Source organism: Armigeres subalbatus, chromosome 2 (assembly GCF_024139115.2).
Source record: "Armigeres subalbatus isolate Guangzhou_Male chromosome 2, GZ_Asu_2, whole genome shotgun sequence".
Lineage (NCBI taxonomy): Eukaryota > Metazoa > Arthropoda > Insecta > Diptera > Culicidae > Armigeres > Armigeres subalbatus.
Genome location: NC_085140.1, coordinates 94997259 through 95015771, shown reverse-complemented (window position 1 = coordinate 95015771; position 18513 = coordinate 94997259). Strand labels below are relative to the sequence as shown.

At 39.3% G+C, this 18513-nt stretch overlaps 2 protein-coding genes across 2 annotated transcripts in view; both read left to right on the top strand.

The window, feature by feature from the left end:
* LOC134210095 (sodium channel protein 60E) overlaps nucleotides 1-18513 on the top strand; it is a 640801-nt gene that overhangs the window by 39903 nt on the left and 582385 nt on the right. The gene's annotated exons all lie outside the window — the stretch shown is intronic.
* Nucleotides 14671-16172, top strand: LOC134214733 (cathepsin B-like). Its single transcript, XM_062694055.1, has one exon. The coding sequence runs from the start codon at nucleotides 14699-14701 to the stop codon at nucleotides 15683-15685; it is 987 nt and encodes a 328-aa protein (XP_062550039.1). The 5' UTR covers nucleotides 14671-14698; the 3' UTR covers nucleotides 15686-16172.

Below are 18513 nucleotides of genomic sequence, written 5' to 3'. Positions count from 1 at the left end.
AAGTGCTCAGTTTACGAGCCTGGTAGTTGAACCCAACCCCCCAACTGACCCAGCGATAGCTATGGAAACCGAATCGCTCAAGCTAGTTCTGGTGGGTACCTCGAAGATTCGTGCTTTACCGGACCTTATCTGGTAGCCCAGAAGCCGTAGGGAAGGGCAGTCCGCCCTACAGTCACCCGTTAGCTTTGATAGCTCTGGATAACCTGTCTAGCGAGAAGCTTAGCCCACCGAAAGACAGTGGCTAATGTCCCGTGCACCCGCTGCACGACGATCTATCGCTACCCCCGACATCAGCAGTTCAAGTTGGCCGGTCAACGTACCGAAACCGACGCACACACACATACACCCTTTGTGAGTTACATTTATAAATTTATTATTAAGCTCAATCAAAAATAGTGACTTCATGTGTTGAACCCTTGATAAGCTGAAAGAGCCGACCCTGCGTGTAAGACCATCAAGCTCTAGCTAGCCTAGTGGGAGAATGACAGTTAACTATTTGGTAATTCAAAGATTTTGCAGTTGAATGTTTCCATATTTCTTCCTTGTTTCTTGTTTCCTTGTTCTTCTAACTTCTTTTATCTTTCTTCTTTTTTGTTCCTTCTTTATACTTTTCCTTTTACCCTTCTTACTTTTTAATTCTTGCTTCATTTTCCTTCTCTTTTCTTTTTTTCACTTCCTTCTTTCTTACTTTTCACTTCACATATTCCGTTTCTTTCTTCCTCACTTTTCACTTCTCATATCTCACTTCTCACTTCTCATATCTGATTTTTCACTTCTAATTTCTCACTTTTCACTCTTTACTTCCCACTTATCACTTCGTACTCCTTATTTCTCACATTTCACTTCCAACTTCTCTCTTCTCACATCCCGCTCACCTCACCTCTCATTTCTCACTTCCCACTTCTCACTTCTCACTTTTCACTTCTCGCTGCTTACTTCTCACTCCTCATTTCTCATTTCCCACTTCTTACTCCTTGTTTTTTACTCCTCCCTTTCATTTCTCGCTGCTAACTTCTCACTTCTCTTTTCTCACTTCCCCCTTCTCACTTCTAACAGCTTAATTCTCAATTGTCGTTTCTCACTTTTTATTTCTCTCTTTTCACTTCTCATTTATCACTCCTAATTTCTCACTTCTTACTTGTCATTCGGCCATTCGGCTTAATGACCATTCAACCTAATGACCCAGCACCGCTATTTGTGAACAGTCGCTTACGTACACTGTGCGATGAAGGCAAAAAGTGCGAAAACATCGTAGAAAATGTTTTTGTCAGCGGTTTTATCGATCAACTTGCTCGGCCATGCAGAAACATATTTTATTTGAAAAAAGGCACATGGCACCTAATATACCAGAAAATGTGAGACTTCTGGAACTCCACGACAAAATTTCCTTTGGATTTTTGGATTGAATTGTTTTCATAATTTCATTTGAAATTCGTTTGGAAATTCAGCATTTTTTTTTTTCAATTCTTTATTATTTTTTTGCCTTTCTCGTATACAAAGTATACGTAAAGACTATAGGATCACTCCAAAACCGAACTTTTGATAGAAGGCTCGGAGACCCATAGTGTTATATACCAATCGACTCAGCTCGACGAATTGAGGTGATGTCTGTATGTGTGTGTGTACAAAAATGTGAGACACACTTTTTGGTACTTAGCATTATTCGATTTGCCCAAAACAAGTTGCAGTCGACATGGATTGCGGTCTAGTTGTTTACTATTGAAAATTAACCCGATCGGTCATTGCTTTGCCAAGTTATTGAAAAAAACATTGTTTTCCTGGGTTTTTAAAAATACTTCTAGTTCTAGAATTTCCCTTTAAATTTATGCAGATAATCTTTCATATATTTTTTTCGAAAATTCCTCCTGGAATTTCACTTGAATTCCTATAAGAATTTATGCATGAATTACCTTAGAGATTCGAACCAGGAATTCCTTTTTCTAGAAAAAGAATATCCAAGATGAATTTCTTCGGCAAATCTCTGAATATTCCGGTGCGGTTCTTGGAGAAATTCTCTATTGAATAGTGGAAGAATTTTTAGAAGATAATCAATTTTTAATGGTTTAAATCCGTGGAGACATTTTGGGAGACTAGCTGTGAGAATTTTTCTTGGGAAGTTATAAGCAAAATTTCTCAAATATTTCCTGGTAAAAAGGGACTCTAGGACAAAACTCCGAAGAAGTTTTTCAAGAAATTTCCGGTAAATCTTGAAAAAATTTCAGGAGGAATAACCGGATAAGCTTCCAGAGAAATTTGTTAGGGAATTTCTAAAAGAATTTAGTAGTAGTAGCAGATTTTCAAGATTGCACCCCGTTTGGCATAAAGTCATTTGGCATAATGCCGTTTGGCATAATGTTGTTCGGCATAAAGTCGTTTGGCATAATAGCCGTTTGGCATAACGGCCGTTTGACATAATGGTCGTTTGGCATAAGGTCATTTGGCATAATTATTATTTAAGCTGTTTAATGGATAAATAAGATTTGTTGAGCAATTCAGTTACGTGGTTTCTTTTATATGGGCAATACATGATAATTGGGAACTGATACGGCGTGATAAATTAAGAATAAAGAAGCTTTCTGTCAAAACGGGACCATTTGAAATGTTGACGCATCAACCAGCAAGATAGATCAGCATTAAATTAAATTGACATTGTTTTTTCATGTAAGGGATAGCCAGAAAACTTGCATATTTCTCCCTTTATGAGCAAACGGTTTCAAAGAAAGGATCATATTTCCCCTTGCATTGAACCGAGCAAACCAAATGATTGAATTGAAAGTAGGAGTCATATTCTCTCTGGCTTCTTCTGAGTTAATGCATCCTTTAAAAGAAGGGATCATTATCTCCTTTTCCTTATGCCGAGCAAATACCTGATTTGAAGGAAGAAATTATATCGTCTCTTGCCGTCTGCCGGGAAAATGTACCTTTTGAAAGAAGGGAAATATCTTCCCGTGTCTGAAACCAAGCAAATTCCTGAATTGAAAGAAGGAACCATTTCGACTATATGACACTACCCATATATCCATAATCCATAATGCCATTATCCCAAAGGCCACTACCCCGAATGCCATCACCCCGAGTGGGACACTACCTGGGAATGGGAATGAGCCAGTATCCCCAGTAGTCCTGATTTCAAGTTTATAGTTTATTTCAGTGAAAAATTTAATCAATAGAAATTTATTCATAATTTATGAAAATGATTATTACTTGTTTTACGACTTATTTAATAGCAGGGTGACTCCAGTTGAGTAAATTACACAATTTTTGCCATATTTTTTATCGTTGATCCTTACTTATTTTTGGACCCTTTTACAAGGTTCACTGTGTTGGAGTCGCGATTCGTTTCATTCAAATCGAACTGTTTGAAACCAGTATAGAACAAATAGTTCTCGGTCTAAAAACTCCCATTACATGTCATGTGCCAATTTTAAAGACTGTTTAAGCTGAGGTGAGAATTTCGAAGCACGTTCTCATGCTCAATGGGGAAGGTTCCTTCATCAGTGCTGCTACCCGGAAAAGTTTAGAGAAAAAGTTGAAGCATGGAAATTTGACATGGCGTGATATAGAAAATGAGAATTAAAATGTCTCTAGAACGTTATAGAAATTTTTTCTTCAAAGAATTTTTAGTTTGTGGGGTTAGAAATTCAACAATCTTAAGCATTGACTGCTTATTCGAAAAAAAAAAAAAATGGAGATATCATGTCTATTTTGTGTGCTTTTTAAATTCTAACTTGAGATTTTTTGTAAAACCTCCTTAATTTTTGTTTTATAACAAAAATATACTTCATTTTCTATACCACACCGTTCGAAATTTCAATGAGTCCACTTTTTCTCTCGATGACAGCTGGTGGTCTTCTCCTCCCCTATGCAGGAAGCTGGAGGAAAGTTCAGCCCACATCGACTGGGCTTGAGACAGCTTGCGAACATGTACTGAAACAGAATAAAGGGGTAGAAAAAGTGGCTTCTGAAATTTTCCGGCGATAAACTTTACTGTGACAAGAAGGGCATGACGACAAGACCCTAGAATGAGACAATTTCTTCTGTTCGTCGAATAAGTTTGTACTTCCCATGGAAAAGAACAGGCATTGTTTCGTTATACTTTACAAACGCGATCATTTAAAGGAGGTGTTATCTCTTCTGTTCGCCTCATACCGGGCAAACGCGTTTTTTAAAAGCAGACATTTTCAACTTTGTTCGCTTTAAACCGAGCAAATGAGTTCATTAAAAGAAGGCATCATCTCCTGTGTTTGCCTTAAATCGGGCAAAAGCGTTCATTTAAAGAAGGCATTATCAAATATGTACGCCTCATGTCGGCCCAATGCATTCATTTAAACAAGGCATTATCATCTCTGTTCGCATTAAACCGACAAAAGCGTTCATTTAAAGAAGGCATTATCGCCTATGCTCGCCTTATACCGGGAAAATGCGTTCATTAAAAGAAGGTTTTACCAATTCTGTTCGCCTTATATCCAGCAAATGTGTTCATCTAAAGAAGGCATTGTCAATTCTGTTTGCCATAAACCGGGCAAACGCGTTCATTTGAAAAAGGCATTACCTGCCTTTACATTATCTCTTTGCCTTATACTGGACAAATGCATTCATCTGAAGAAGGCATTATCGCCTTTGTTTGCTTTATACTGAGCAAATGCGTTCGTTCTAAGAAGGCATTATCTCTTATGTTTGCCATAAACCGTTACCGTTCATTTATAGAAGACATTATTTCCATTGTCCACCTATGTTAATAGAAAGAAGGTGTTGTCTCCTCATTTATAATATGCCTGACAAATGCGTTATTTGAATACTTTTTAGAGTTGACGACAATGTATGTTTTTAAAGAGATGAATATATGCAGAAATAACTTCATTTGCTTTGTATTGCCTTTTTTTGTGTAACATTGTTTTTGCTCTTGAGCACTTACAATTTTGCTATTTGACTTTCCGTATTTTGTAGTTTGTTTCAGTCAACGACGATCTTGCTGCTTATTCAGAGGTAAAAAGATTATCGTGAAGTGAAGTGAAATAGGCAGATAATAAAAAGTCTACCAAAGTACCTTCAGTAGCAGTGATTTGATAGAATCTGAATTTTAATTCGAAAAATCAATTTAAAACATCTCTCTTATAATGTTAAAGTGACAATAATTATAAATAATTGAACATATTATGCATAAGTTTCGAAATTGATGATTACACAACTATTATGCCAAATGACCATTATGCCAAACGACCATTATGCCAAATGGCCGTTATGCCAAATGACATTATGCCAAACGACTTTTATGCCAAACGGCCTTATGCCAAACGGCGTTATGCCAAACGACTTTATGCCAAATGACCTACCACCGATTTTCAGCAGGAATTCCCTATTGAATTTGAATATGGAAGAATTCTTGGGTGAGTTTTTGGGAGAATTTCCTAAGGAATCCACGGAGAAATGTCTGGAGAAATTTCCAGTGGAATTTGAAGGGATTTCCTTGAAAAGTTTTTTGAAAAATTCCCCGTAGGAATTTCCGAAGGAAATCCCGTAGGAACCTGTGGAAGATATTCCGTAGGAACTGCCGAAAGATTTCCCGTGGAAACTTGTGAAGGAAATTACATAGGTACCTCCAAAGGAATCTTCATTGGAACTTCTGAAGGAATTCCCTTTAGACCTTTCGAAGGAATTCCCGTTGAAGCTTTTAACGGAACTTTCGTTGTACATTTTCGGAAGAATTGCCGTAGAAACTTCCCGAAGAATTACTGATGGAACTTCCGGAGTAATTTCTAAAGCAACTTACGGAGGAATTATTGATGGAACTTCTGGAGAAATTCTTGGAGGAACTTCTGGAAGAATTCCTTGACGAACTTTCGGATTAGTTCAAGGAAAATCTCCTAGAAATTCCTGATGGAACTTCCGAAAAACTTTACTAGATTTTTAAATGCAGTAATTATGATCACGCTAATCCACGCCGCCGACGATCACTGATGGCGTGATTTATATATGAAAACAAATAATGATTTCATTTTGATGTCAGACTTAGCTCGGATATCCTAACGTCTGCTATTGATCTAGTGAGGCTCTTAGAGGTAAATTCAAGTACCGCGAAATGCTAACGTGAAATGAACCCAGATGAAAGTTGATTGAAATAACATTACCCTGACCCAAATTGTTTGAAATTATATTACCCTGATACCTGTACCACTCGAAAAACCAACATCAAAATCAGTCTTCAAGTTGATTGCATCAACAGCGGAAATTATTTTCAATCTGATGTAGCTATACGATTTTTCTCCTGAACATTTTGATTGTTTAACCGTTAGAACAGCATGAAAGACATCAACATGAGTATTGATTACCTACTTGTCAGCAATTTCACAACATCAATGCAAGCTATCGATTTGATCTCAAGGTTTGCTCGGGTAGCGCGTGCAATTCAAATGTCCACATGCAGTGCGTTGGTTCCTGTTTTTGTTTGGACAATCTCGAAAAAAGTTACTCGTGCAGTGCACTTAAAGATGAGACATCACTGCTCTCTAGTTCAGCCTACTTTGATCGATCTAAGGTTTATTTCCTTACGAAAATCGTTTTTGAGTTGACATCCGGGAGAAGGGGCGCCTACCATCCCAAGTAGCAAAATTAATTTTATGATGCACTTGAAGCATACTTCTAGACTTGTGCCTTAAAACCACATTTAAAGCCAATTGTCCTACAAGCTTGCTCCAAGACAGCCATAAAACCACTATAAGACGAAAGAGGCCCACTCTTGAGAAGGTGTTCAAGACCATTTTCCAAGGTTCGCTTAAAACTTGTTAGTTTTATCAAAGTGAGCTTATGATGGCATGAAAGATCAGCATAAAACCCTGTTAGGATTACTAAGGAATTTGACAGCATTTGTTTTCGTTATCTAGATCTGCTGATGTTTATACTTGTTTATATTGAATTTTGTCTGAACCAAATCGAACAGTATCTCATAATGATAAAAATTATTATGGATACGTTGATAACTTGAAATTTAATTGCATTGTGATCGTGTAATTCCACATGCCACAACCACTTTGTCGATGCTTTTCCGAATAAATGTAACGAATATTGAATGCGCCTTATTTATATTGCAAGATATAATATTATTTTGAAAAACTATTTTTATTTAAAAAATTGTACATACCCAAAAAATAAATTTTGCTCTACTTTTTATTTCGCAGATGTAACAATATTTGTTTTATGCCCCAATCTATGAAATGATTTATGCATGTAAAATTAAAACAAATAGTTTTCATCGTTCATATAGAAATGGCTTCCATCAAGAAATTTGACGCAGACGATAATCCGCCATGATTTCAATAGTTTTATCGAAAACCATCATAAGATTGGATTAAAATCACTTCATCTCATACAAAACCTGTTAGGTTTATGCAGGAGCATGATAAATTGAACTAGATTTATCGCAATCTTGACGAAGCTTAGTTTGTCTTGAATAAAACTAACTAGTACTGGTCAAAACTAAGAAGTTTTATTGAAGAGCGTTATAAGCTTGGTGCTTTCATTATAACATGTTGTTTACATATCCAACGAAAACAAGTTCATTTGGAAAGAGTTCGCCGTTAAATATTTACTAAACTAAATATCTGCACAAAATGCTGAATTAAATTAAAACTCAGTAGGGTTACTGCTCCTCGGGTTCATAATACCTATCTATCTATATCAATAACAATCGAGAACAAATAATTGGAGCGCAAAATGTTTTGATTTTCATGCTTGTGATGGTTTTCAGTAGTGGGCACGCATGATTGCAATAAAAAAACGACACAGTTGATGCGTAGCTCAACCGTTCGTTGAAAACTGGAGAAATTCGCATGTGTATTGTTCCCAGTTGGTTATGATTACGAACGCCCAAAAAATCGAGAAAATGTATTTTAAAGAAAATTGATCGATCATATGATAAATGGGAGGATATGAAATCTGCCTGGTATTGGAAGATCAAGACAGCTGATGCAGCTGGTGGTAAATTTGATCCTATAGAAAGAAAACTCCGATAGAAAAATAAAACAGATGCTTGCGCAAATGGAGTTTCCATATATGGGATAAATTTACATTATTTTCCACTTGTTTTTAATTTATACACTTGTTTGCGTCCAATTTGACATTATGTTTTGATTGTTTTGATGTATTCTTCAACAAGAGCACTTTCTCCCACTCAAAACCACATAGTTTTAAGGAAGTTTTATAATGGCATTTTCAAGATCGTTCTTTCTTAATGAAGAGTACCATAAAACTTTCTCAAAACTATTTGGTTTCAATTGGGATAAAGTGCTCTTGCTGCATAATTTATCAAAATAAACAGTTTAAGATGGACCTGGAGCATATCATAAAACTATTATAAGAGAATTTAGCTTTGAGGTAACTTGGACTAGATGAAAACTATGATAAAACTTTACAGTTTATGCGAATCCTTGATAAAACTGCAATAAAACTTGAATAAATCCAAATAGAATTCAAAATGTTACTTGGGATAGCTCTGGTCCTCACAAGTTCCAATACTCACGCTTCCAAGCGTCTTCCAATGACAATTGACCGCCAGCTAAGGGTTGCGTACTTAGCTGGTAGTGTAGCCTGAGCACTGTTGTCCTTCTGACATCAGCTAGAGTGAGAGGGTGCGTCCTGTGGTGTCTGCTTAGGATGTGGTGGGGTTCGACAGTAAGCTCTGTTGAACTTCTATAAAAAGCTGCATTTGTCCCCAAGCAGACCCTATCAAAGTGACCGTGTGCCGCTCAAAGCGCACTAGCCTAGTCCTGGTGTTGGATGGGACTTTAAACAAATTTGACCCGACTGATCGAGCGTCTGTTCACCAAGGAGGTGCGGCTCCAACAGCGACTGTTCTGGCATCCAGCGGCTGAGTATGAAATGCTATTCCCCGGAAGCTATACCTAAGATGGCTGCCCCATCCCGGTGGATAGGGAACCTTGGGCCAACAACCTACTGTTCCCGAAACATCAATTTGTTCGAGAATCCGATAATGAAAGAATACGGACTGATTTTACGGCGACGACTCTTAGCGCGAAACAACGGACACGAATAGGAACATGGAACGTTTTAACCCTAGCCCAGCAGGGTAAATTGGCACAACTTGCCAATGAGGCACGCCGCATGAAGCTTGAGATCCTGGGACTGAGTGAAGTCCGTTGGCCAAACTTTGGAGAACACAGAACGCCGTCGGGACAAGTTCTGCTACACTCTGGTTTACGAGGTGAACACGCTCCCCGGCATCGTGGAGTTGGTTTCCTACTAAGCGTTCAGGCACACTCTGCGCTTATGAAGTGGGAAACTATAAGTGAAAGGATAATCGTTGCCAGATTTAGAACACGGGTCCGAAACCTTACTATAATCCAATGTTATGCTCCAATCGATGGTACCGATCTGCAAGACAAATAGAACTTCTACAGCCAATTCAATGCCGTCGTAGATAGAATTTCGAAGGGTGATATCAAGATCTGTTTAGGCGACTTCAATGCGAAGATCCGACAACTCGAACCATGAGCGCATTATGGGACGCCATAGTCTCGGAGAAATGAGCGAAAACGGAGAGCTGTTCGCAGAATTTTGTGGTAATAACGATATGGTGATCGGGGGATCGCTCTTCCCTCATCGACCGGTTGACAAGGTTACATGGGTCTCCCGTGACGGCTTTACAGAAAATCAAATCGACCACATCTGCATCAGCCGAAAATGGAAACGGAGCCTTCTTGATGTACGGAATAAACGTAGTGCCGATATAGCGTCTGATCGTCACCTCCTCATCGGCGAAATACGCCTGCGCATTGCGCGGATTCGTCGGCAGGAGGAAAAAGTTGGACGACGATTCAACACACGCCGACTGGAAGATGCCACGGTGAAACGGTCCTTCGTTGAAGAACTGGAGACGCGTGCTGCAGATAATCCGGAAGGTGGCAGCGTGGAAGACCAATGGACCGCCATCAAGAATGCCTTCATCACCACCAGCGAGAACAATCTGGGCGAACTACGCACCCAGAGAAAACAATGGATCACCGATGAGACCTGGAGGAAGATAGAGGAGCGAAGAGAAGCCAAAGCCGCGATACACGCTTAAAGTCATTCACACAATTTTGTGTTTCGTTCACACAAAACGGGCCTAACCTGGAACAACACATATTATGTGTAACTGCCATGTTACTCATTTTAGTGTAATTGACGATTAACGATTTCCGATGCGTTCATTTCACACAGTGAGAGAGCGGTCGGAAAACGGACCTAACCTCAATTATATTTTTTCATGTAAATTGAAAATTATCCCAACATGTTTATACTATTTCAGAGGAGTCCCCATTTGCTTCGATATGACCAAACTAAAGTGCGATGTTTATAGTTGCACATTTTAGTTGTATCGTATCGAAACATGACGAAAATCCACAGAAAAAGTCATTTTCGTTGCGATGCGTGCCGAACGCAACCGCCATCATGGCGATCAAAATGGACTTGACAGTTCGAAGCAAAGTTTCTTACACATATTAAAAGAATAAAAGACATTACTCAGCGACTGTGCATGTCTTACACATAATTTTCACACAGATTGCTATTCTCTCGTGTCATCGTCGTCATGTGTGAAAATTATTCATGCGATGTGTAATTTATTTTAAGCGTGCGGGGACTTTCGCCTCCTCTACGATATCTCACGACGCTTAAGCTGGACGAAGATGAATGCAACGATGCCTGTGAAAGACGCGAATGATCAGTTATTGACCGACCCAACTGACCAGCTGAAACGCTGGTTCGAGCACTTCGAACAACTTTTTCAAGTGCCAGCCAGGCCATCACCACCTCGGCATGATCTGCCTAGGATCCGACGTATAATACGCGTCAATACCGAAGCTCCATCACTGCTAGAGATTCAAACAGCCATCCAAAGCATGAAATCGAATAAAGCACCAGGGGACGATCGCATATCAGCCGAGATGCTCAAAGCTGACCCCATGACATCCGCTCAACTAATGCATCGTTTATTTCGTATTATCTGGGACACCGCCACTTTCCCGGTCGACTGGATGCAAGGTATCTTAGTGAAGGTGCCCAAAAAGGGTGACCTGACTGTATGCGATAACTGGCGAGGCATTATGTTGCTGTGTACCGTTCTCAAAGTTCTATGCAAGTGTTTAAGGAGTCGACTGTGATTGAGGTTATGTAGCTGTGTACCGTTCTCAAAGTTCTATGCAAGTGTTTAAGGAGTCGACTGTGATTGAGGTTATGTAGACAGTTCTTGGCTTTCAGTCTGAATAAGGATCATAAACGGATATCCGTTCTAAACCTAACGTTTCGGTCACATTTATTGTGTTTTCTATCCTTTGAAAAAGGCACAATAAATGTGACCGAAACGTTAGGTTTAGAACGGATATCCGTTTATGATCCTTATTCAGACTGAAAGCCAAGAACGTTCTATGCAAGTTCTATGGATTTAGGAGAAGATCGATGCGACTCTCCGTCGGCAGCAGGCCGGATTCCGTGCCGGAAGATCCTGTGTGGACCATATTGTCACGCTCCGCATAATTCTGGAGCAGGTCAACGAATTCCAAGAGTCCCTTTACTTGGTATTCATTGACTACGAAAAAGCTTTCGACCGTCTCAATCACGAGAATATGTGGGGCGCCCTGAGACGCAAGGGGGTTCCTGAGAAAATCATCGGCCTCATCGAAGCACTGTACGAGGCCTTTTCGTATAGAGTGCTGCACAATGGGGTCCTGTCTGACCATATCCGGGTCGTAGCTGGTGTGAGGCAAGGATGTATTCTATCATCGTTACTGTTCCTCATCGTAATCGATGAGATTCTGGTAGATGCGATTGACCGTGAACCAAATCGTGGGCTGTTATGGCAGCCTATAACCATGGAGCACCTAAACGACTTCGAATTGGCTGATGACGTTGCACTCCTCGCGAAACGGCGCTCTGATATGCAGAGTAAGCTCAACGACCTTGCCGAGCGCTCCTCCTCGGCAGGTTTAGTCATCAACGTCAACAAAACCAAATCGTTGGATGTAAACACGGTGACTCCTTCCAGTTTCACAGTAGCCGGGCAACCAGTGGAGAATGTTGAAAGTTTTCAATATCTTGGTAGCCAAATGGCGTTAGACGGCTGCCTTTGCGAGTTTAAGAAATATCTGAAAAAACAGGCAGATAAGTGAACGCACCAAAATACGAATTTTCAACTCTAACGTGAAATCTGTGCTGTTATACGCTAGCGAAACATGCTGTGTATCAGTGGAGAACACTCAACGGCTGCAGGTGTTCATTAACAGATGCCTGCGGTATATAATTCGGGCCTGGTGGCCTCACAACTGGATCGCAAACAACGAGCTCCATCGTCGTTGTCACCAGAGGCGTAGGGGCGAAAACGAAATCTGTAAACAAGCATTAGACTGGAACCCAGCGGGACATCGCAGCAGAGGCAGACCCAAAGGCTCATGGCGGCGAAGCCTCAATAAAGAAATAAAAGAAGTCGACCGAAATCTTACCTGGTAACAGGTTAAAGCGAAAGCTGGGCAACGCTCAGGATGGAGATCTTTCAAGTCGGAGGCACATCTTTTTGTTGAAGACCCATGGACCTATCGCGTATATTTATCAAGTTATATCCGTTTTTCTATTAAAAACATATTTGTTTCAAAATGAAATAAAACGCTTTAAACAAAAAACGCTCTCTCAGTCTCACCATAAACGCAGAAAAGTGCGAGCTTTCGAATAGAACCAATAGATTGAAAATCGGTTTGCTCTATTTTGATACATACGCATATGAAAAAAACATGTTTTTCATACAAAAATTCGAAAAACTTTTTTGTTATAGGAGATAGATCCATGGTGCAAAAATGTCCTAGAAGTGCTCGAAACAAAGTTGATGCGAAAAATGAATGTATAAAAAGGTATGTGAAGAATACCGATTTTTAGGGACCGCCCTAACGTGTTTATTGAAAAAGCTCATAACTTGTGAAAAAGCTCATAAATGATAAAAAATGGTTTCTTCGGCGAAGTTGCTCAAAATTAATTGCTCTACAACTTTGTGGAACATTGCACAAGTTTCTACCGAAAAATTAAAAAGTTGATGTTATAAACTTCTTCACTACATCGGAAAAAATCGTCTAAAAATATGATTTTTTCCCCCAAAGACACTATACATATATCTAAAACTAATAGTTTTGGCGCAAACATTTTTGTCTTGCTAGATTCGACTCTGGGACCATCGTGCACTTGTTTTCTTTTATTTTATATTATCGTCACCTTTACAACTGTAAATCCCAAGTCCTGGTATTGCGGGATATGTCAACCTGCGGCCTTTTACAGTAAATAAAAGACTTCGTTTTGAAAGTCATTAGCTGAAAAGCTGAACAATATCTCTTACAAATTTATCGCAAATGCTTTATGTCTTTCCCCACAAAGGGAGTTAATTTCAACCAATTTTTACCGAAGACTGTCATCCATTGTATACAAAATTGGTGTTGTTTCTCAAACATATGATTCACTGAAAATATTAGTAGTTAAAATCATGTCAAGATGAATGTGCTGCAGTACTACTACAAGTCAATATCATGAAGAGGATGCACCAAATTTGCACGGGCAGTAGTCCGAATGCCTTCACTGTGCGATGGTCGATGGTGAAATGGAACCCATCTCACAAAAAAAAAGAAAGAAAATGATGTCGGAATTGGATCATGTTTATCCTACCGTGATGTTTGCCTTCAATTTTATCGATTCCAAGGATTAGAACGAAACCCGTTACGGTTTGAGATTTTGCTTCTCGTTCGATTTTCCCCCGTTCAAACCCGGCTGCTGTTTCGTCTTTGTTGTCGGTGGAAAGCTCGCGACAAATCTCAAAGGATCAAAAGCCTCACACCCTACATGGCAGCAAGAATCAGTACCAGAAGTAGCAACTGAAGCAACACAGTAGTGTTCGATATTACACCGAGCTGTACACAGTGCTCGAATCAACATGTTTATTTAATTTCATCAGATTTCTTCGTCTGAGCTACCAGATCGAATTCGGTTCTTTGGAACTGGAGCGATGTTTGATTTGATTCCTGTGATATGGCTTGTATGGATTAAGGGACTGTTTGTATTGTTTTGACACCGTCTTTCGATAGAATTTTTCGACGGCACAGCACCGAAGCTGTTTTAAAAGATTTTTATGGAGTATCTTTTTTCGATGTCTATAACGATGTGGCACATTGAATACAGGTATGTTTAGCGACAGGTTTTCTCTTATCTCTTTGGATTGAAACCCTATTAGGGGAACGGTTTGGCACTTCATCCCATAGCTCCTATTTCCATCCCATCAAAAACAAATCAATGAAAAGGAATTTGGTTTGTTTCTTATTTTTGTGATTTTTTTCAGCAGTGAGCACGCGTGTTAGCGACGAGATTGGTGCTGTATTTCTTTGTTTTACGATGAGTTGAATATATGTTCAGTGAGATGGAAAACGAAACAGGTCCCCTATTTACTCAGCTAGGGAATAGTGTCGGCGTCTACCATACCATTTTCTCTAATTTGCTCACTTTCATTATATCAATGCTAATAATAACGCTAGCGATTGGCAACTTATGAAATTGATATCAATGTTTCTCAACCACTTGAGATTTCCACGTGTCGCTACTTGTATGTTGTCTTACTATATAAATCCAGCTAGTTATAATCGCTAATCCAGTCTAACGATTTTATCAGTCTCGCAACAGTATGAAAGTGCACAGAATAGTATTCGTTCTTTTCGTCTCAACCGCGTTTGCCGGAGCAGATCCAGACATCTACGAAGACAACCTAACTCGCGATGAGTTCATCGCCGCTATCAATTCCCGGGCCAAAACGTGGAAAGCCGGCATCAACCAGGGACCGGAACCCGTATACATGACCACCGCGGGCAGTGCCAGCGAAGCCGAACTACGGATGCTGGATCCAGATCCAATGTTGAGCCGGCCCAGAACCGATGATCTGCCGGAGACGTTCGACGCACGGGACCATTGGCCGGAGTGCCCTTCGTTGAGAGAAGTTCGCAACCAGGGCTGTTGTGCGTCGTGCTACGCAGTGTCCGTTGCAGCAGCCATGACCGACCGATGGTGTATACAATCCAATGGAACCCAGCAGCATACTTTCAGCTCGCAAGATGTCGCCTCTTGTTGCGTGGGATGCGGAGACTGTACCGGAGGATATCCGCACCGAGTGTGGTGGCACTGGAGAAGCCATGGAGTCGTTAGTGGAGGAGAGTTTGACTCCGGGGAAGGTTGTCGACCATATGAGGTTGACGCATGCGTGTATGGGGAGCCAGAACCAGAGGAGCTGGAATGTGTGCAGCAGTGTCGGATAGGTCATCCGGTTGGGTATGAAGCAGATAAGCGATACGCTGTGAGGTCCTTTCATGTGCTGCCCGAAGAGGAGATGATAATGTGGAACATTTATCTGGGTGGTCCGGTTTCTGCGACTTTCCAGATCTATAGTGATTTCAGCAGTTACCGTTCTGGAGTTTATAGACATACAAGCGGGCGGCATCGTGGACTGCATATTGTTAAGTTACTCGGTTGGGGGATCGAAAACGGCACCAAATACTGGCTTTTAGCAAACACTTGGGGATCAGACTGGGGTGATGGAGGGTTTGTGAAGTTTTTGCGAGGTGAAAACCATTTAGGTATTGAATCGGAAGTTTTTGGTGGTAATCCACGGTATGACTGAGCAATAAGCAATAAATCGGAATAGTTTCTACATTTAAATGTAAATAAAAATATGTGTAATGTACTAATATTATTGAACAAACAAATATAATAGTCGAGTAAATTGTGTTGTATTCTGATTTTACAATTGGATTTTATTAACTACACTAAATTGAAACTATGCTAATATATCGTTCGTTTATTTCATTACAGGTATGCACTGTTCAACCTACTTAGTAACCATTACTTTGGAAATATAATGTATGTATGTTTGACTAACATATTCCTCCTACTCGTTTTACTGAAGAATTAGCTTCTCGGAATCTAGACATGATCGGTTCTAGTACGATTTCCCGTTAGCGAGGGCTGTGTACATTTTTTTGGTTCAGTGGAAGGAATGTTTAAGAATGCGAATAGAGTCATAGATTAAGGAAAAGCTGCCGTTTAGGAATTTGATCCATTTAAAATAGGGCAAATCCGAAGATATATGTAGTACCGTAATCCGGGGGATTTTCGATCGCCGGAATAAAATTGATCAGTTTGATCGAGAAAGAAATGAACAAACTATTGTTTTCTATTAATGCGATAATACATTTGACTCTCGGAGACGAGCCAGCCTCGGGCTGAAAGTCTCTTTAATAAAGATACAAAAAAAAAAAAAAAAAACAATCGACTCTCTGCATCTCGATGTTCAATATTTCGATTTCTCTCCCTATGTCGATGCATTCAAAATTATATGTTACAAAACCATTTTGAGACAATTATAAACACATCAAAAACAAAAAAAATGTCAGTTGTTTTGGATTGGAGTTTTGAGTTGGATTCTGGACAGAAAATATTGCAACAAATTTTAAACTAGCCTAGATATTAGCAAAAGAGAGCGTAATGAAAGAGAGTCTCTCATTTGGACTTACGACGTTTTCAAAAATCACGCGAGAATTCTGTCTTTTTTGTGTCATAGGATGTTCTTTGAGTTATTTTATGCCTAACGGAATCTTTGACAAAAGGTCGAAAAACAAAAGGTCGAAGAACAAAAGGTCTAAAGACAAAGGGTCGAAGGACAAAAGGTTGAATGGACGAAAGGTTGAATGGACGAAAGGTTGAATGGACAAAAGGTCGAAAGGACAAATGGTCGAAGGAACAAAATGTGTTAAATTTGAAAAGCCAAATTCTAGAGAATAATACGAACATAAAACTGTAAATTAGACATTGTCATCAGGGGTGATAATGGTCCAAGTAGGTGAGAATGGGCCAAATTTCCAACGACTAAGAATGGCTTTTTAATTCTTTTTAATGGAATTCATGTATCTGAGGACAAAAAAAACTATAATACAGCTATACCTCGATTATATGGACTTTTTCGATGCAAAAAAGTCCATATAATCGAATTTTCCATATAATCGAAGCAAATTTTTTTTTCTCAAAATTTATGTTATACGATGAAAATAAGTCTTAATACACTAAAAAATATCCATTTATTTTCCTGCAGTCCAATTTGCATGTTTTGACCTATTTATGACAACTCAGCAGATGATGAGCTTTTGTAAGAACGTATCCTTTCTCCAGTCGCAAACTTGCACACCATTCTACGATTACGTTAGTGATGGAGAGTTTGCCAGGCTAAAATGTACACAATAATATACTTTTGTAGGAATTCTAACTACAGTGCCTACCTGTTTTAGCACCAAAGCAAACACTGAGTGTACGAGAAAGTTATATATTCGCATAAAAACAAACTTTATATGAAAGGACTGACACTTGTTCTCAATCGATTTGATCGCAGCAAATTGATTTGGATGGAGAATTTTATACCATTGTCTACTATTGAAAATTGACCGGATCGAACTATGGGCTCAGAAAATATGGCCAAAATACATTATTGAATATGTACAAGAACGCTTAGAATCAGCCTCTTTTTCTGACACTTATCTTCAACCGATCTGCTTGCAACTTGAAAGCGTTTGATAGGGATTAATTTTTATGAATGTAAATGAAGGATCCTATCCATCTACCAGTGCCAATTGACCCTTCCTCTGCCGTAATCTGGAAAAGTGACGTAACAGCCATTTTACAACATGCATATTTTTCATTTTGCTGTTAAAGAGCTCGATGAGTAGTACTCGTTAACACCTTTTTTGGAAAATGGCGTATACGTCACTTTTTCAGATTACGGCAGTCCTGTCAAAAATTGTGGTTCGTTTTATTGTCTCATTTAATTCTTTGACTCGTTGGAGGTCAACTTTTCTACAGAACCCATAATTTTATAAACCTGAAACGACTGAAGAAAAATTGACCTAATTCCAATTCTAAATCGGGCCAAGTGATCCTTCATGAGCGTTTAAGGATCACTAGCTTGCTGAACGGTTAAACAACAACACTCACATTCCGGATATTCAGTTTCTTTTCCTGCCCTTAAGCATCAGTATAATCCGCAAGCTTGTGGTGAACAAATATGAATGCGGCCGAGGGATATTCGACAACACTTATTTAAATATAAAGACTTCTTGTAGATTTTTCAGTTTTTTTTACACTTCAAATCATAATCAAGTTCATAAAAAAAAAATTAGCGCACATTGAAATAAACTCTTCCAGTTTCCTGGACATACAAAATCCGTGGGTCGAATTTGTTGGATGTTAATGCGTCATCTGCCCTTCTACACGTAATTCCATGCCCCAAAAGCAGAAAAAGGTTTAAAGCAAAGATCGAACAGTTAAATACGGCAACCTTATTTCATCACTTGCTTCTCAACTGTCAGACTGACAATTCACTTCTCGTTTTCATATAGCAGAGATTTGTAAGGACGTGGCCGAGGTGCTGTTGATTAATGCAATATATAAGTACAACGAAAT

Coding starts and splice junctions, on each gene's coding strand:
- LOC134214733 (XM_062694055.1), top strand. CDS start 14,699: ATGAAAGTGCACAGAATAGTATTCGTTCTTTTCGTCTCAACCGCGTTT.